Source organism: Manihot esculenta, chromosome 6 (genome assembly GCF_001659605.2).
Source record: "Manihot esculenta cultivar AM560-2 chromosome 6, M.esculenta_v8, whole genome shotgun sequence".
NCBI lineage: Eukaryota > Viridiplantae > Streptophyta > Magnoliopsida > Malpighiales > Euphorbiaceae > Manihot > Manihot esculenta.
The window spans coordinates 29,071,607-29,091,349 of record NC_035166.2 but is presented as its reverse complement, the minus strand read 5'-3'; the positions used below and the strand labels follow the sequence as shown (position 1 = coordinate 29,091,349).

Sequence of the window (19,743 nt, the reverse complement as noted above, 5' to 3'; positions counted from 1 at the left end):
AAAGCGAGTCCCAGGAACCAAACTGGTTGTCATTGCACCAAAGACATAGCATGTAATGTATGTACACTAAAACCAACAGTAGAAAGAAAATGAAAAAGAACTAAAAACATAGCTGCTCCCCTTCAACCAATCTTCTCCCAGTTTGAGTCATCAGATGGCCATATCACTGTCTCTTTGAGCCTTTCCCGCATCAACTCCAAGTTCTCGTCAGAGATTTCTTGATATATTTCAGCGTGATTGCATTTCTGCATCACAGTAACAAGAAGGGATTATTATTGTTTTCTTTACTTGCTTCGCCTGTTAAGAACAAAATGAGGCATGTCATTACCTTAACCCATTTTCCATACAAGTGGAGCCGCGTTACCATCACTCGCTCAGCAAGGCCCTGGTGCTCCTGTTATGTAGGAAAGATGATCCCATTAAGATTTTCTCCTCTTTTTTTATTTATTTTTATTTTTTTAAAAAAATAAAATACAAAGCAATTCTATAACTACCTTCACAAGGGTGCGGATGAAACGTTTGCCCTCTCCAGGCTGATTTGATGCAACAAAACTGTGAAAAGATATGAAAAATAAGCAGAGTTCTTACATAGGAATACACCTAAGAGCCTTTCTTTATGTTTGACATCAAAATTGATAGAAAATTCTTATTTTATTTTTTGAGCTTAACCTCTAAATCCTACTCAGTAAGCCAGAATAAGATATATTTCCAAGAGCAATAAAGAGATGTTGGCAAAGATGCACTTACTCATAAAACCATCTGTATTGTGTTGGATTCATCTCATACAGCTGGTTAAGAACAGTTCTTACTGCCTTGTAAGTGAAATAGTTCAATAGTTGCTGCAGGCAAGAACCTTTGTGTCAATATAAAAAATTTGCAATCTTTAAACACAGATTGTATAACAGTATGTATCTGCATCTTCAACAGTATTCTAGAAGTCATTTTTACCCTTTTGACATCCCCAAAGCTATCTTCATATTGCCCTCCCAATTCGCAAACAACCACAAGCCTCCGATCCTTTCTCTGCTTCCTTGAACTCTTAGCACTAACAATACCTGAAATCGCTTTCGATGAGAACCTCCCATCATGCCATGAATCCACAAAAGAACTCCCCAACTCCAGTGACCCTGGCCTTACCAATTGCTTTCTTTTCATTGAATTCCTTTGTAAGACTAACTCTCCGCTATTCTTGAGATTCATATTACTCGTAGGCAGAGCATCCAAACATAAACATGGACTAGTATGCGAGTCCACCACAGAGGAGCCTACCACGGATAAAGCTCCCACCATTTTCTTTGCAAGCTTAAAAGAACCCCTAATAATAACCTATGCCCAGAACAGGATTAAGGCTATATCTGGCTCCTAAGGGTGCAAGGGAGGAAAGTGAAAGATACCCAAGAAAGAAATCGAAAAAAGTGCAAATGGGTATCCAAGAAAATGGAAGCTGTGCGATTGTTGGGATGGGGAGCTTAAGAGAGGGACTCTTGACCAGAAAAAAAATTGAGGTCGAAATTTCTCCAAGCGGAAACGTAGGACTCAAAATCAAACTTCTATAGCTTGCTTAGCTTTTATGGATTTTGAGAGTGCGTGTAACCAAAGTACGTGGACGGCTTCTCCAATTTGGCGGCTTGTGGCACGTGGTAGAATCTTGTGAATCTTATTTGGTGTATGTGAACGTGTTAATTGCACAAATGTCTTTGTCCTCAGTCGGAACGGAAGTACGCTCACGCGCGCCATCCAATGAACTTGGCAGTTGAATTCGATGGCTACGCTCTTCCAAACGCGTGAGCGATGAGTTGCTGTTTACAGGCGGACCGTTTCGGTGACAAGTAGACTTTCAACGGTAGTAGCTGGCCGACCACAACAACCGAACCACGCCGTCCTCCGGCGACATTTTACTGGATTATAACTGAGGTGGGGTTTTACACTGACTTGGCCCAAATATGGTATTTTTGGGCCATGTGCAGCACTTCAACCTGTTCTTTCCAATCCAATCCTTTGAGTGAGGAAGCAAACGACGTCGTCGAAATAATTTTTTTCTTCTTTTTCATCCTCCTCCTCATCCGTTAGGCCCTAACTAAACGTAGGAAGAACTTGGGAGTTTGAGCAGCAAGTTTAAGAGCAAAGGAAGAACAAATTATAAAAGAATACATATTGCTGAGAGAATGTTCTACAGAGGGTAAGAGACTTTCTCGATTAACAATTTCTCTGATTGCTCTCTTGCTTTCCTCCTCTTCGATCCAACCTCTCCCTCTCCTCTTTTTTTTTTTTTAATTATTGAATTAAGCTCTGCAGTTGGGTTTTCCTCAATTTGCTTTTGTGCCTTTGATTTTTTTTTTTTTCTTCTCATTAAGCTACCTGCTACTAATTCTTTGCTTGTTAACCTGTATTACATCAATAATCGAATGTATATGTTTCTTGTTTTATACCATTTACTTATCTGGGTCTATTCGCACCTGCTTAGTTTGATTTGCATTTCCTGGAAATGCTTATTTTTTGCGTTGAAGCTATGGTTTTTAGGATTTTGTTCTCTTTTTCGAGGAAAAGTTTAACCCCAAATTGAGGGTTGAAGCGTGTAATTTTATGTCTTTAATCCTTACACCCTTTAGCTTCCTATTTCTCTAAAAATTGCCGACTCTCTACAGAAGTGTAAGTTACTAAGGTAAGTTATCTCACCTTTAAAATTCTCATGCTAGAGTTGGTTATATTGTCCTTATGGGGCTCTGGGGCTGGGTTCAAACTACGGTTTGAATGTCCTTGATAGAATACCAGCAAGCTATCCATGCTATCAACACCACTAACATTAGGCTCATCAATTGTAGGTTGCTAATGCTATTACAGGCAACCCCGGGGTAAGGGTTGTCGCAAGCTGGTAAGAAACTCACTGCTTATGGCTATTTTTGACCTATGCCCATAGTTACAAGATTCGTTTGTCCTTTGGTTGTGCAATACATGTTTGTTTCATATTGAATTTCTCTGCATATAGACTAGTGTCCATGTTCATCCAGTCATAGAACTATGCGCCACAAAGGAAAGTTAGGTGGACATTGTCTATTTTGGCTGGGTTGATATTTAGACGTGTGTTAATCTTGCTTCACCAGTTGTAAGCTATGATGATTAAGAAGGACTATCTTTACCTATTAATATTTGTTTGAATTGTTTATAGAGAAATGATGAAGCTGCAGTTAGTTCATTTGAGGAATTGGGAATGAGCTTTAGGAATAAATGAAGACATTTTATTGGCTGAAGTTAGGGCTGGATTTGATTTAAGGTTGAAAGGAGCTCCATACTGCCAATGATACGGACTATCATGGCTAATAACCAGTAGATAGTTCGAGACCAAAATTGTGGTGACTGGGCAAAGCCTGTGGACCTTTAGAGTAAAAATAAGAAAGCAGTTTCATGCCTCATAGGAAAATGTTGTACCATATTTGGAGGAGGATAGACATTAGGCTCGAAGACAGTTTGGTTTGTGGCGTTACTAATTTATAGTGAATACAATCACATAACAGTCAGCAAGTGAATTTTGTCTTTTGGTAGGAAGCCAAGCAAAACAACATTTTTTTTTTCCTTCAAGAAATGCCATGGCAGCCTCAAGTAAAGCTAACCAAACTATTTTGCCAGTTATCTACACTATTTTGTTCCAGGAAGCTTCTAGCTGTCTTTCGATCTTGTGGTTGTTACATGGCTGCTTTCTGCATACGGGGCTAAATGCTTCCCAAGCAACGATCTTTTTTTCATCTGAAAACTGGATTGTAGAGGTGAATTATTCGATCTTCCAAACAAAAATTGAAATAGGAAAGAAGACGCTGGGCAAAGACCTGCTATGAAATGCATAAAACAAGACATCAATTTTCTGAAAGACACGATGACCCCAATCAATGAAATGGATGGATCTAAGGCATAGAAAGCAAGTCCATTTACCATGGAAACTATAAAAAATAAAATAAAATAAAAAACTAGATGAAACTCTAATTACAATGAAGGGAATGGAACTGTGAAATGACGCGGTGTTGGCTTTGGAAATGAATTTTAAAAAGGAAAAAAAAATGGTCACTACTAAAAGGTAATATGTCATTAGTTTGTTTTACTCACACCAGGTCATACAGGATTTTTCCATGCAAAATCAACCCTTGTGTTAATTTGAGGCTCTTTGATGTTATTTTACTTCCTGTATTATGAGGTTTCATTTTTTTGAAAAAATGAAAATATCTGCATAATTATGGACACAAAGCATTGATGAGTTGCTAATCTTCTCTGTTGTTTTAATGATTTTGGAAATTAAAGCAGATATCCCGATGGTGAAGATCGGGAAATGGGTGCTAAACGACAGCGATTAGTTGATCAGGTTCCTTCATTCTATGGAACTTCCCCTGGTTCAAGTTTTATGTATAATCCACCACCTTATGGATATGTTGCCCAACCTCCACCTTTCCCTGTTGTCCGACTCCGTGGTCTCCCCTTTGATTGCACAGAAACAGATGTGGCTGAGTTCTTCCATGGTCTGGACATTGTTGATGTTCTTTTTGTCCACAAGGGTGGGAAGTTCACTGGTGAAGCCTTTTGTGTTTTGGGTTATCCGCTTCAAGTTGATTTTGCTCTTCAAAAGAATAGGCAGAACATGGGCAGGCGATATGTTGAGGTTTTCAGAAGTAAGAGGCATGATTATTACAAGGCAATTGCAAATGAAGTTTCAGATGCTCGTGGTGGTTCACCAAGGCGAAATGCTGGAAGGACTAAATCTCTTGACGAGGGAAAGGACCCAGCCGAATATACAGGGGTATTACGTTTGAGAGGACTGCCATTTTCTGCTGGGAAGGATGACGTAATGGAGTTCTTCAAAGATTTTGTGTTGTCAGAGGATTCAATTCATATTACAATGAACTCAGAGGGAAGGCCAACTGGGGAAGCATTTGTGGATTTTGCAAGTGCAGAAGATTCAAAAGCAGCAATGACCAAGGATAGGATGACTCTGGGGAGTCGTTATATAGAATTGTTCCCTTCATCAGTTGAGGAGTTGGAGGAAGCCGTCACAAGAGGCCGGTGATGTTTGCTTCTGCCATTTGTACTACTGGTTATGTTTAACCTTGCCTATTTTTTCAAATTTTGCTTCATTATATTTTCTTAGTTAGCATGGTTTTTGCTATTGTTTTATGCCTTTTTTTTTCTTCTTCTTTTTTTTTTTCTCTTCTTTTCTTTAGAATTTCAAATAACAACTTATGCAATATAATCAGAATGTATTTCTATTGTGTGTAAACCAGCTGCATTGCCAAAAAATAACCTAAAAGAAAAACAGAATCAGACTTTTGTTCCATGCAAGTGTTGGATCTTCATAGCCATAGGAAGAGCAAAATTTCTTTGAACATTGAGAAAGAGTAAAACTGGTGCTGGATTTGGGGTGGGTGTTTCTATGTATTCGAAAGTCTTTGGCTGAGCAGTCACAGGGGAATAATTTTTAACTGCTTTTGAGAGGATAAAAAGGATAAAGCTAAAAGAGTAGCTTTCCTGATGCTAGCCAAACTATAACCTTGACAGGCAAAAGAGGCCTGCATTGGTTCCAAGTTTGGGTAAATTCAGAATTAGAGGACTAGTTAAAAGAAGACGCTTTACAGTGAATAAGGCAGAAACGTTTAAGTAGCTCCTCCTCCTGACTACACATTGATTGTATTGTTCTTATCTTAGGAATCCAATTATAAAATGGAAAATAATGGGCACAAAAATCCAAATCTTTTTTATTGCTTGACATTGCAAGTGCCCTCGATTGTTTACATGATTTGCATTTTAAATATGCAACACCAAAGGGGATCTTGCTTATCTCTAGATATATATATATATTAAGTGGTTTTTAATAAACTTTATTTTATAAGATTTTTATATAATATGGTTAGAAATAATGAGCGCACTAATTTTAATGCAAATATTTAACTCAGACTCATTTTTATATGATTGAATTTAAACCAACTTCACCTTTATTTTAGTTTTGCACATATATACTTAATTTACCTTTTTGAAAAAATTTAAAGATACATCATGATGGCTGCTGGACTCCATGATCTCAGTGTGAGATTAGGTTTCAAAAGGCAGTTCAGGTTCAAAATCTCGAAGAAGGCTCATAGGGTAAATTGAGTCACTCATAAATCCAGGTCCACTCACTACAGACTCAATCCGGTGATATGACGTGAAAGGGACACTAAATTTAGTCATTTCACAGCACTGCTCTCATACACGTTGGGGGAATAAATGGCCGTCTGACGTGAAAAAGACGTCTGACGCTTTCGTACATATAAACCTCCATAATAAAGGCAAATGACACCGTAACAAGAAAGCCGTTACGCGTGACTAGCGTATAAAAGGAAATGAATAAAAGAAGAAGAACCTACTCATCTCTATCTAAACTTACACAACCTTTGTAAATTTTATTTTTTGAATTTTAGAATATCACATCATATAAAAAATACTTAATAATACAATAATTATTTTTAAATGTCTAACCCCTTAATCAGTTGAGCATTAAGAATTATAAGTATTGACGAAGGTACCCATTAGCTTATCCATTGGCAAATTCTTTGTTTGAAATTACAAATGATCATATCAAGCCATTGAGAGATGAGAAGAATTTAAATCTTGCGAAAATGTAATTTTGAAGAAAAAAAATTGGAGATAAGTTAAAATAGTATAAATATGGGAAGAAATCCATGCAAGAATTTGTTGGTATTATGTGCGATGAAACCTTGAAAACGAAGATAAGATTAAGAAAGGCACGTGCACAAGTGGTAAGCCCTTTTTAGGATCCCCTGAAGATGTTCCAGCAAAACGTTAAACAAGACAAAAACGACAAGAATCAGCAGCCTATTCAAAAAAAAAAAAAAATCAATATTAAAGTGTCTGACCAGGTTAATTTAAGTTACTTCTTTTTTAATTATTTTTTTTCCAATTTGTCTAATTAATTTTTTGTCCTCCTCTTCTTCTTACATATGCTTCTTCCCCATGTGTGTTCAATACTTTAAATTCAGAATCTTAACTAATAACTATCACCCCTTCATGTCCATCTTTTTCATCCTAGGATTCCCCTTTCTTTATTTTTTTTCAAAACCTCTCTTTCCCTCCTTTCTTAATTTTGCTTAATTACTATAAATCACCCTTTTGTCTCTAATTCAATACCTAATCATATATTAATTCATAATACTGTAGTAATGATTTTTTTAAAATGCATAATTAAGAATTTTTTTAATCAATTTTTATATCTCAATAATCATAAAAATAAAACTATGTTTTAATAATATTCAGAAAAGCGGGCAAGCTGCCCTAATCACTTTCAATTAAGACCACTCCGAAGAATTTTAAAAGCGTTGTATCATCCCTCTAAAACCGCGGGCAGAGGGGCAGCTGACCTGATTATCTCTAATTAAATTAAATTCCACCGCCCATATAACTCCCTCGCAGGTCGCAGCTTCTCTTCCTCCTTCTAATCACTAGGGTTCTTCATGCCTGTTATCCTTTCTCCATCCTTTGTAATTATCCTAGGGTTTAAGGTAAGTCTTCTTCTCATCTTCTTTTATAGGATTCGTTTTGGTTTTATGTCATAATCCAAACACGATTTTAGGTTTGGTTTATCATCCAAGTGTTTTGCTAAGTGAAGATTGACCTATTCGAAATAGGGTTTTGTTTCGAGAATTTGGGTATTTGATTTGGTCTCCAATCTCATTGCTTGGTCGCCATTGTTAGTGGGTTTTATTTGTACAAGTCCGTCTGCTGTGGTCTTGAAAGGATTGATTTGTTTCCCAAGAGTTGGCCGTCCACTCGGGCTCTTTGTTTTCTTTCTTTACCACTTTTCAGTCAAATTTAGGTTGCTTTACAGTACCCCCACCATGGGTTTTCGAGTACTAATGGCTTGAGTTTTAGCAGTTTCTTACCGATATTTGCTAAAGTTTTTAGTTTGTTCTTGCCAGTTTAGTACTGTCTGTTTTTTGTACTTTTAACTATACACTGCCTTCTTCTTCTCAAAAAATGGCTCCCTCTGCTGGAACAAGAAGAAGAAACACAACAAGAAAACCAAGAAGAACCCATTACAAGAAGCGGCTTGTCAAGTCCAAGAGCGTTCAAGAAGCATCAGTTGTGGAGGATTTATCTTCTAATTCTTCCTCCACCACCACTATCACTAACACAAGCTTCGATAATTGTTCCAAAATCGATGGCTTAGATTTCGAGGATGTTGATATCTCTACAAGTTCATGCTCTACGCCAAAAGCCCAGAGATTTCGGTTACCAGAGATAGTTTCATGCCCACCAGCTCCTAAGAAGCAAAGAGTGATATCAAATTGCTCATTGCAAAGGAAACCGATCGCTTTCTTTGCCCCTCCAGACATAGAGCTCTTCTTCTTCTTTGCTCTTCGAGATATCTCAGTCTAGAATTTATTCATACATTGATATGAAGATCATTTCAATAGTCTGAGAGGTGATACTTATAAACCTCTCTTAAGTTCTATAGTTTGAGTTTTTTTTTTTTTTCCCTTTTTTCAGTTTGATCATTATAGTATAATAGCTACTTTGAGCTTTGAGAGTGAATGATCGCAGTAAGAAGTTCTTAGCTTTGCTTCTTTTGGTTTGTATTTAAATTAGTTGGGTTTTCAATTTGTAGGGTATACTAATCACTAAATTTAGCTGGGGTTGTCCAGCTAAATTCAGGCTTATGCCTACTATTTAGTATCTACTTCAGCAATTTTAGATGTATTGTTTGCTCACTTTAATTTTAGTTTGAAGAGTGAGATGTAATGGCTTGATATAATATTTGTGAGAGTGATTTTAGTGTGCAAATTATCGGCCTTTCTTTGTTCAGTCAACTTCAAAAAGTATGTAAAATCATGACTTACTGTTTATGCACAAAATGCAAACCCTTCTTCCCCTTTTCTTCTGCTTCCTTTTCCTACCTTTGGAAGCAAGTGTTTGCACAAATTTCATTAGAAAAATCCACCAGATGTTTTGCCCAATACTTTATCTGTTATCACCATAAGTTAACAAAGCGTTAATTACTTTGTTTCTCTGATATATAATATTTTGCTGAGTTCCCCGGACACCCTTCTAATCATAATGTAGAAACACTAATTTTATAACAAAATCAAATTATATTCTCTGTGGTTGTAATGCTTAAGGGTCCACCAAAACACTTGATATATCTGCACAGATCTTGGGATCTAAAAGAGACTTCCAGAAAAGTAAGTTCTGTACATACTTATCTACTTTTTGAGTGTAGAGTAAGAATAACAATTTCAATTTTCAAGGGTTAGAGTTCTGAGTTCTTACTACATGAACCTGAAGACATAGAATTTTCTTTGGGATTGTGACTTGTGAGTAGATGGGGAGGAAGCAGTGAAAACACAGGTGAAATTAGATATCTGAGGCAATGGGAACACAAAAGTAATTGAAGGGGGGTGTTGTTTTTAATATTGTTTGAAGGTGGGATCATATTGTCAGATTGTGGGTGTCAGTGTGTCTATGGTGAGCCCAGCATCCCTAGGAGAATCCAATGAAGGAGACTCGTGCGGGTTTCGTGATCATTGCAACAGTGTAGAATCTCAAGAAATTTCTCACTATTTTTCCTTTATTTTCTAACATTTTTCCTGCTGGTAATAGCTTAGAGTAACTCTCAATTGGGGCATCTGCATTGAATGCGCTTCTGCAGGTTCATGTATGAATTGAAGCTTCAATTATTTCTCCTTCCATCATTTTTATTCTGCTGGTATATTTCCATATACCATTAAAGTAGATCCGATTATGATTTGATTTTTGTTACAATTTAATTGATTTTTTAATTAATATGTAAAATGAGCATTCAAATCTATGCATACTGTAATCATTTTCCTAGTACGTAGAATTCAACTTGTTTGTTTAAAACATACGGATTCCTACATGAAATAAATAAATTAAAATAAAGTTTAATGATATGTCGGTGTCAAAGTGATTGCCAAAATTAACCTTTTGTTTGAAAGTAGAATATTAACTCTAAGGGATGGGCCATGGACGAACAAGGGAAGGTAGATATGAAAATGGGGAGAGTGAGGTAAAGGAGGACATAATACAAAAGAGAAGGTAATGGCTAAAGGCTTTAACTTTGAAGATGTTGGGGATAAAATATATAATTGGCACAAGCAATATGTAAAGGACAGCTTTCCATTAATTGCTAAGTCCCTCTTCCTTAAATGCTAAGGTCCCTTTTCCTCACATATGGTCCCTCCCTTCTCAACATCCATTTATTCATAAAATTAAAGTTGAAAGCTAGAGGATATCAAAATGTGATATGTTTTGTAAAAAATTTTAAAAATAATAAAATAAAATTTTTGAAGTTTTTAGCCATAATCAAAAGGGTGGGCTTAATAATGCAAGAAATGCTAAATTACAAATGGAATATTGATTATTTGTGCAGTCTAATCAATGAGGAAATGAATAATTTGAGGCCATGATCTAGGTTAGAATCTCCACATACAAATTAAAATCAATCATTTGATGACCACAATTATTGGGGGAAGGTTTAGATTGAGGAGCCAAAGAGTAATGTCCCTCTTATCATCACAATTTAATCAACTTCACATCTTAAAGTTAAAATCTTTCTACTTGGGCATTTTCCAGTTTCACTTGTAGATATACAATTCATGCATTCAATTTTTTTTCAAAAATAAAAAAATGACATCAGATCTTACCGATTATTAAAATTTTCATAAAAAAGAATAAATTATGAAGTCATATATATTTATATAATTATAATCCCATAAAGTGAGTGTGGTAATGAGTTAATCTTTTTTAAGGAAGGTTAAAAAAATAATTCCAAACGTGTGCAGTAATTATATAAATATATATCTTAACCTTGGAATGAGGGATGATAAAAATTGCATTCCTAAAGCCTAAAGCAAGAGATGGATTTTTTTTTTTTTTTTTTTACTTTGGTACTGATTACTATTGTAGTTTCATAGTTATCTTTTCTAGAATCCGAGGTTGCCCCTCCTCTCCTCTTCACCAAATATTCTTTAACCTTTTAGGTCAAGATGCTGCTCCAATATTTTTATGGTATATAATTAGATTTAAAATGAATAGCTTTGGATTTAAATATTATATGTATAATACTTATTATTTGAATCTATTTATATAAATTTTAATTAAAATATATTTAAATATTTTTAGGTAATTACATAGAAAATGAATTAAAATATTAATAAATTTGAATCCCCATTTACATCTCCTCTTCATTATTTGTCATAAGCCCTATTCAATATTTAACATTTATATGTATATATATTTTTTCAAAAGGAAAAAAAAAACTTGTCTTGGTAATGGTGTATTTAATTAAGGGTGACAATGGAGTAGTGTTGTCCAATCTCATAAAAAGGATTATTAAAAATTTAAAGAAACTAATTAAGTGGGATCCTATGCTTAATTCCTATTAAAATTTGTACATTAAATTATAAGTTTTTTATGATTTTAATGCATTGTTTGTATTCTATTTTTTTATAAATATTTTTAGTGTGAAATTAAATTAATCGAAATATATATATATATATAGCAAGAAAATAAAAAATTAAACAACACAAAACGAAAACTTAGATAATATTTTAATTTGCGTGCAACTTCCAATATGCACAGTTGAAAAAGAAAGATGACAATAACTTTTTCTTTCGGTCATGGGATTGGGACATCCTTAACCTTCATTTTTTACTAGGTTTTCACCTTTTTCTTTTCTTTTCTTTTCTTTTCTTTGCTCACAGGATTCACAATCCCTTTAACAGCTATTCATGCAAAATAAATCTGCCGTACGTGAACCCAAAAGAAGAAAAAAACTATCAGACGATCAAAAATTAATTTTAAGCGGAATATTATTCAGTATTAATTAATTAATATGCATGGATTAAATATTTATTATTATCAAGTGTATTTTAAGGACATTCTTCGATCTAATGTCTTCATGATTTTTCAAATAATTTTAGACTTTTGAGTGTGGTTTCAATTTTATTAATTAGATTGATGGGTGGATTAATTGTGGATATTCTAGCATGATAGAGCTGTTTCTTCGCATCTGAAAGTAATTATAATCAAATAAAGTATTTTTAGAATTCTTTAAATTTCTTTGTAAAATTAGGGTTCATCAAGAATGAAGAAGGATATTCTATAAATTCACTAATATTTGGACCATTTTCAAAAGGCTAAAGACGGTGTTTTTAGATCAAGCATCAAGCTTGCTTTATTTTTCTATCTTATGGCATTAATTTTTTATATATATATAATTAGCTATAATTAAAGTTTAAATTCAATAAATTGGATCCATTAGTTTATTAAATATTTATTTTTTATTTTAATTTAATAATAGGAAAATTGTTTTCAAAAGTATAATACTTTAATTTCAAAATTTTACTATATTTTTAAATATAATTGAATCTATTGTATATTGTCATGAATCAGTTCCACTCTCGAATGGAATGAATTAATTTAAGGAATGTTTTTAGTTTGGCCATCTACAAAGCAATTCAAGCAAAAGTAGACAAGACGAATATTTGTCCAAAATCATCAAACAAAAGCAAAATCTCTGTAGCTCTTTAGACTGCAACCCCCGATTATTCAATATCTCCCACTTTTATTTTTATTTTTTATTTTTAATTTTTCCATGAATTTCCTTTGAATCTTCTGGGGTCCTTTAATTACATACTATATTTTATTCTTAATCATATACCACTCCTAATTTTGTATTAATTTATCAGACTATTTTTTCGAATCGAAAATTAAAAATCGAGACTAAAATCTGAAATCTATCAAATTTACTTACATTCACTTATTACCGTCTAAACCTACGATTTCAATTAATCAGACTATTGAAATGATTAAGGATCTCCTGTCCCTTTATATTACAAAATTATCATAAATAATTGATCAGAGTTTTAACTTACTGGTATCAAAATTCTTTAAGATTTTGGGCCCGTTTATTCAATGAATATCGTATCAAGCAATAGCTGAAGACTTGTACCAACCGGGCCTCAAATTTTCAGCCCGACCATAGGCCTAATAATGTAGATAAATGAGAGACTTCAAATAGCAGAAGAACCATCTGTGATTTTTAGTGAAAACTTAATAATCTAAACTTTTAGAAAAAAAAATAATAAAAAAAGGAAGAATTTTAGGGAGAAAGTATAGACTCTCTTGTTCAAATTGTATTGCATTAGGATAACATGTATTGTTACGTGTCATTTTCTTTTTAATGTTATTAATTGGTAAAGTCTTTTTCTATTATTATTTTAGACATTTATTAACCCATTCAAATTCTAAAATATTTTCCAATTCTTAGGGTTTGATTAGTGAACAACCTTGATTACAAAAATACTATATTAATAAAATTAATTAATTAAACCAATAGATACATTGAATTTAGGCTTCAACATATGTACCCGGGCCTCGCTTGACTATGACTCATCGTCCGCCACATGGCTAAGATCATCTCCACCTGGCAGGTTCATATCTAATCCCCTTGTTCATTTCTCCCTTTCAGCTACAGCAATTTAAAAAATTTTATTAATTAATTATTTTATTAATTTTAATTATTAAATATTTAATTTTTAAAATTTTAAAAAATTTATTAGTTTACCCTTTAAATTTTTAAAAAATCAATTAATTAATATTTTCATATCGAATATTAAATAATAAAATTTTTAAAGGATTATATCAATTATATAACTGAATAAAAAATTATTTAATTTTATTTTTATGTAAATTTATCTTTAAAATATAATTAAAAATTTAAATAAATATAATTCACAAACTTAAATTTTTATAAATAATTTTTTTTAAAACCTTTAAAATGATAGTTTAAAAATAATTTTTTTTAAAAAAAATATAGCATAATTTTTATTTATTTTTTATTATTTTTAAATTATTATTTATTTTTTATATTATAATAAACTATTATTAATTTCTTATTTTTAAAATATTTTTTAATATTTAGTAAAATTTAATATTTTTAAATAAATATAATTAATAAATTAATAAAAAAGTATTATTTATATATAAAAAATAAAATAAATAAAAATTATACAACGAGAAAAGCATAATTTAAATAAATCTAGTTTTTAACTATGGTATTATTTCAATTTTATTAACGCCATCATTAATTTTTTTTTATTTGTCATTTAATTTAAACTGCTAATATTTTTATAAATATTTTTTTATATGTATTTATTTATAAGGAGATGTGATGTTATAATATGTTTTAAAAAAATGATAATTAAAAAATATTTTTAGATATTTTGTTTATTGTTACTATTAAAATTATATTATTTTAATATATTAATTAAATAATTAGATAAAGAACTAATATATTGTTGTAATTAATATTTAAAATAAAATTGATTTTAAAATTCTGTGTAAATGTGACCTAACAAAACAAGTACATCCTTTATTCTTTAAAAACTAGTAGTTGGCAATATAGTGAATTTAATTATTGTATTATTTGAAATGAAACGGCCAACGGTTAAAAAGGAAAATACCGGAAGGGGGAGTTACCTGTTGAAGGCGATCCAGGTGTCTCGAGAGAACAATCTACGTGGAGGGAGGGCGGGCGGGCGAACATATCAAAAGCCAACGATCGGAGTTTAAATATGAAACTGAGTTAGCACAGTTAGGACGATATTCGAAAAGAAACGCCGGAGAATCCAGAGGAACTAGATTGACACTCTTGCTCTACTCCTCCATATTCTCTCTCTCTCTCCCCCCCTCAGACTCCAAGAACCCCAAAATCTAGGGTTTTAATTTTTCATCCACTCTTTCGAACAGTAAGTGTGGCAATCAACTCTTTATCTCATGGGTAATTTAAATTCTGATTTTTATCTCCTTTTTCAATTAGTTATAATGATTTTTTTCAGTTTTCAACATCTATGACTGTGAATTGGGGTTCTACTTTAGATATTGTCTGCTATGCTTTTGGAATTTGAGCTTTATAGTGGTGGTTATGCCTTTTCTTTTTTGGTGGATGTTATGTTTTCTAGTTGGGGACCGTAAACTCGTAATTTCGTAAAGAGAATTATAAAGTAAATATTTATTTTGCTTTCCTCTGCGTTTTTCCCCCTAGAAAAATGCAGGAAATGATGGACAAGTGTAGATATCAATTACAAACACTCTGTTTAGCTTTTAAGCGTCCGAATAAAATAATTAACCAGCAACTTTGGGAACTTGACGGAATGAATTTCGAAATTGAGTAATGATTATGATAATTAGCGGATACAATGGATAACAATTAAAATTCAATTTCTTTCAACGCAGAATATTTAACTTCTAATCAAATAAGCGCTTATGAATGCATCGGGATCCATTTAGGACGCTTTCTTCAATTTTTATTTTTCCATTTTTATACTTATATTTATTGCTTTGAAATTTTAAGATTTATGTTCTTGGTTGATTGGTTTACCTGCTAATTACGTATCCATGACCTGAAAATGTGGTCTTATTTTCATGGATTTGCCAGCAGCTCTAGCTGTCTCTTTGGTTTTGGAGGATAGATTTAGCGTTTTCAAAAAGTGGTGCTTTGTTCAAACAACTTCTCTATCTTTGAAGTTCTAATAAGATATTTTCGAATCCTCCTCAACTTTTGCTTCGCTTCATTTAGTTGTTAAGCAAACAAAGTTTTAGATGTCTGTGCTTTTGAAGTTTTTCTTTGTATTTTTTTTTTTTTTTATCCATGTTTCTGTAGAATAAAAATTATTAGATCTTAACTAGGGCATTCTATGCTGTACATGCCTCTTCTCTTACCTTTTGCTTGAGTTCTTTTCTATTCATAGAACTCTTCCTGTCACTTTGCTTTGATTTATTTGGCTAAGATAAGTTATCTAATTTCCATGTCGTAAAAGGAAATATAGAAATTAATCCGTCTGAAGGAACTAGAAGACATGCAGTCAAAATCTGCAGGTGCAAATCGAGCGGAACCAGATCCACGTGTCATTCAACCAAATTCTGTTCATTCCGAGCCTTGGTGGCGCAGTATTGATTACAGTACCATCTCTCCAGCGGTACCAGGGGGAAATGCATTCAATTTTTCTTCACCTGATGGCCCAAATGGTTCATTGTCAAATGATGATGAATCACTGTCAAATGAAAGACTCAATGAGAATGATGACGATGCTAGCAAAGCATCACAGGCCACTGCATCTGAACGATCAGGTTTTCATAGTTAAAAAAGCTCATAGAAGGTTGATATTTGATGATGCATCAACTGCACAAGTTACTGTTTAGAAATTGTTCTGAAAGTTCTCCATCACTCAACCTGTCTTGTAACTTTAGAGTTTAGAGTCAACTTGTATGTTTGTGACTCTGCAGATTTTAAAATTATACTTTTCGTGAAGGCGTTTCTTTGGCAGTAGCAATGACTTTGTTTAGGTTTATTGTTATTTGTATTTCCCTGTACATCTTTTAGCTAGGCTCTTGTTTGTAATAGTGACATGTCGCATATTCTAGATTCTCTATTTGATTTTTTTTTTTCTGGAAATTTTAGACCTGCATCATGTTTCCTTTTGCTGTAATCATCGCAAAATCAAATTAAGACCTGAATCAGATTTCCAGAGGATTAGCATGTAAGTAGGCCACAGATCTATATTGCTACAACTATATTAAGAGACATGGATGCTGTGTATATTGTTGCAAGGCTTCACCTTTGCCCCTAAAGAGGGAGAACTTATTGTTTGCTAACTAAATTGATGAATGTTATTTTCTACTCTTAAATTTCAGTTGTGAATTGTGGACAAGAACACACAACTGTGCGTGATGTTTCTTCAAGTGTGACTACAAGGCATGATGGGTGCCTGACACAACCTCCACAGCTTGAACTTGTTGGTCACTCTATTGTAAGTGCTTCCCTTCTCCGACGCCCTTACTTCCTTTGTCCTCATCTGGGAGGTATATTTCCTGCCTATAGAGCTTGCGCTAGCTGAAACTAATCAACTTGTAGACTCAAGATTTTTAACTTTAGGAATTAAGGAACTCATTCTTGCTTGCCAAATGGAAGGAATTCCTAGTTTCTTGCAATTTATTTGGCAGGCATGCACATCAAATCCATACCAGGATCCATATTACAGCGGAATGATGGCAGCTTATGGGCATCAACCTTTGGTATGTAAGAATAATTCTGGACATATGATTCCTTGTTACCCTTCAACTGTTAACCTATGATTCTGTCAAGATTTTTTTTTACCATTGTTTAGAAATGAGGCAAAATTTAGCCCATGAAAGTATGTCCAATTCAGTTATGAGATCGCAAGAACAGAGTTTATTTTCTTTGCCCCTTTTCTTGATGGAATGGCATAATGTAGACTTCTATGGGTATCAAAGAGCTTGGGAGCTCTTGCGCCATTGTGTGAATTTTTACCTAATAGTCCTATACCATCGGACAGTGCTTTCTTCTGAGCATTAGTAGTTATATTTCCTTGGTTGGAGGTGGAATAGAACGAAAAAAATATTTTCTTGCATTTGGATACTGAAATTTCTACAAAAAGGAGTGAGTTTATTTCTCAGCTCAAAAATAATTCTTTAATGCGAACATTTTAACACAGCTAAATGCTTATTACCTACAGATGACAAAGATGAAATCAGATTCTGATATGATCCAGTTGACATAATGCTGATATACTAATTACTTGCAGACTGCACGTGAAATCAAATTAACTGGTCCTTTTTTCTATTTGGTTGGGGGGCCTGGTAAGCTGGGGGAGGGTTCCTATTTTAGCAATAATTTGTTCTTGATTTTCTTCTTCTCCTAATCATTTTTCTTTTCTATAGATTTTCATGTACATATATGTAATAAATCTAATGCAATATTCGTTTCAATGTTAGAGTTATTCTCATCTCCTGGGAATGCATCATGCAAGAATGCCATTACCGCTTGAGATGGCCCAGGAACCTGTTTATGTAAATGCCAAACAGTACCAAGGGATTCTGAGGCGAAGACAGGCACGTGCAAAAGCAGAACTTGAGAAGAAGCTGATAAAAGTTAGAAAGGTATATTTAGTAACTTTTTAAGTTGCACTGAGGATTTGAGGGTATCGTGCTGTGCTTCTTGGCACCAACTGGCTTTTGCCATTTGATAGCGTGCAAAGGGCATCTGTTGAGCACTAATCAAGTAATCTGGTATTCTCAGCAGCTGATCCATAGCAGTTTCATGCACCTTATTGAAGTTGCAGTTTATATCAACTTAGCCAACGAGTTTACCGTGGAATATTTTTTGCAATAAGTTATAATATTAGTTCAATGATATAAATGATTTTCCAAACTATTTCAGGTGTCATATGTGCTTGAAAAAGGTAAACTCCTCGTTGTTTTACAGTTGAATAGGAATTATATGTCCCTGTAGAATAACTGGGAATCTGTAGTACATGTGAGTTAAGAGTTGCATGATTTGATTAAATTGAATAAATGCTGATGCAAAGTTTTACTGTCGAGACAGTGATGCATCACCATCTTGTATTTTGTTATTGTTCCATATGCATTAGTAAAATGTTTGATATCTCATTAGTTTTCATATTTTCCTAGCCATATCTTCATGAGTCCCGGCACCAGCATGCTATGAGAAGGGCAAGGGGTATTGGAGGACGTTTTGCAAAGAAAACTCACGCGGATGCTTCCAAGAACACCACAGAGGGAAAGGGCAATGATTCTGGTCCAGGACCCACACCTCAGTATGGCCGTTCATCAGGTTCTGAGCGATTGCCATCAGATTCTGCTGAGGTGTGGGTTTTACCCCATGGCCAACAGGTGGCAAGGTCATCCCAAGTGCATGGAACTTCTGAAACTAATGACCAGGTAAATGGAGGCACTTTTTATCACAACTGCAGTGGCTTGCAGACCTCGACACGCCATTCTCACTCAATTGAAAAGAGGGACGAGGGAGACTGTTCAGGCCAACAACGAGGGCGCATTTCATCAAACCAGGCCTCACAGAGGCCTGTTGCTATCCAGTGAACTCTAGTACGCTATGTGGATTGCAATAAGGATTCAATTCACCAATTAGAGACAGATGAATCCTTATATTGGATAATCACATACTTGGCAACGTTTTGCCACACGGCAATTCATTCTTGGCTTTGTTTTGTGTTTGTGACTTAAGATGATGAGAGGGAAACAGGGGATGAAGAGGCAGTTTGTTGGCTCTCTAAGTAGGCCAATGCTCGTCTTTCCTGTGTACATAAACCTGTTTAATAAATAGGAGAAGAAAATAGTCCATGAAGAGATTTTACATGGGGCAGCAGCTCGTGTTTAGTTTATAGTAGGAATTGTGCTCGTTGGACAATTGTTCATCTGTTTGCAATTGGACGGTGGATATTTTATTTCTTTTGCCTTTTAGTAGTCTGCAGTATCAGTATCATAGCCAGTTGTCCCATAGATCATTGCTAAACAAAATTGGGGATATATAAAAGAAATCAGGACGATTCTTGACCAAGTTTCCTACACAGGAGTAGGGACCTAGTAATAATCAGCTTTCTATAAGCTCCAACTGATAATTGTTCGCAAATGACATTTCCTTTTCCCATGGAGCCAGCAATGCGGACTTGCAGAAAGAAAATTGAAATGGTCACAAATAGAGTAATTTGAAGAGGCGGCGAAGGATATAAGAGGCTAAACATAGGGTGGCACTGTGACTAAAAGAAAACTGATCCAAATAATTTAATGTCTGTCATCATTGCCAACCTTCCAAGATCAAAATTGCAATCTATTCTCATAATTCTATTGAAA

At 33.9% G+C, this 19,743-nt stretch overlaps 4 protein-coding genes across 9 annotated transcripts; 3 read left to right on the top strand and 1 right to left on the bottom strand.

Moving 5' to 3' along the window:
- Nucleotides 1–13: 13 nt before the first annotated feature.
- Nucleotides 14–1,534, bottom strand: LOC110618154 (chaperonin-like RbcX protein 2, chloroplastic). Its single transcript, XM_021761223.2, has 5 exons — nucleotides 949–1,534; nucleotides 748–839; nucleotides 495–552; nucleotides 329–394; nucleotides 14–245 (listed from the first exon to the last, which is right to left on the bottom strand). The coding sequence occupies exons 1-5, from the start codon at nucleotides 1,288–1,290 to the stop codon at nucleotides 123–125; spliced, it is 681 nt and encodes a 226-aa protein (XP_021616915.1). The 5' UTR covers nucleotides 1,291–1,534; the 3' UTR covers nucleotides 14–122.
- Nucleotides 1,530–5,257, top strand: LOC110616917 (heterogeneous nuclear ribonucleoprotein F). 6 transcript variants are annotated; one of them, XM_043957227.1, is made up of 4 exons: nucleotides 1,530–2,179; nucleotides 2,823–2,872; nucleotides 3,167–3,761; nucleotides 4,291–5,257. In XM_043957227.1, the coding sequence occupies exon 4, from the start codon at nucleotides 4,316–4,318 to the stop codon at nucleotides 5,045–5,047; it is 732 nt and encodes a 243-aa protein (XP_043813162.1). In that variant the 5' UTR covers nucleotides 1,530–2,179; nucleotides 2,823–2,872; nucleotides 3,167–3,761; nucleotides 4,291–4,315; the 3' UTR covers nucleotides 5,048–5,257. The 6 variants fall into 6 exon arrangements, with proteins under 6 accessions (XP_043813162.1, XP_043813164.1, XP_021615139.1 ...); XM_043957229.1 differs by lacking the exon at nucleotides 2,823–2,872; XM_021759447.2 differs by lacking the exon at nucleotides 3,167–3,761.
- A 2,174-nt stretch (nucleotides 5,258–7,431) lies between these two features.
- On the top strand, nucleotides 7,432–8,814 carry LOC110617072 (cyclin-dependent protein kinase inhibitor SMR9). The gene has a single exon (XM_021759675.2). It carries the CDS (start codon nucleotides 8,008–8,010, stop codon nucleotides 8,407–8,409), a length of 402 nt encoding a protein of 133 aa, XP_021615367.1. The 5' UTR covers nucleotides 7,432–8,007; the 3' UTR covers nucleotides 8,410–8,814.
- A 5,817-nt stretch (nucleotides 8,815–14,631) lies between these two features.
- On the top strand, nucleotides 14,632–19,353 carry LOC110618242 (nuclear transcription factor Y subunit A-1). The gene is made up of 6 exons (XM_021761373.2): nucleotides 14,632–14,801; nucleotides 15,873–16,182; nucleotides 16,747–16,862; nucleotides 17,056–17,127; nucleotides 17,848–18,012; nucleotides 18,544–19,353. The coding sequence occupies exons 2-6, from the start codon at nucleotides 15,912–15,914 to the stop codon at nucleotides 18,970–18,972; spliced, it is 1,053 nt and encodes a 350-aa protein (XP_021617065.1). The 5' UTR covers nucleotides 14,632–14,801; nucleotides 15,873–15,911; the 3' UTR covers nucleotides 18,973–19,353.
- The last annotated feature ends 390 nt before the right edge of the window (nucleotides 19,354–19,743 follow it).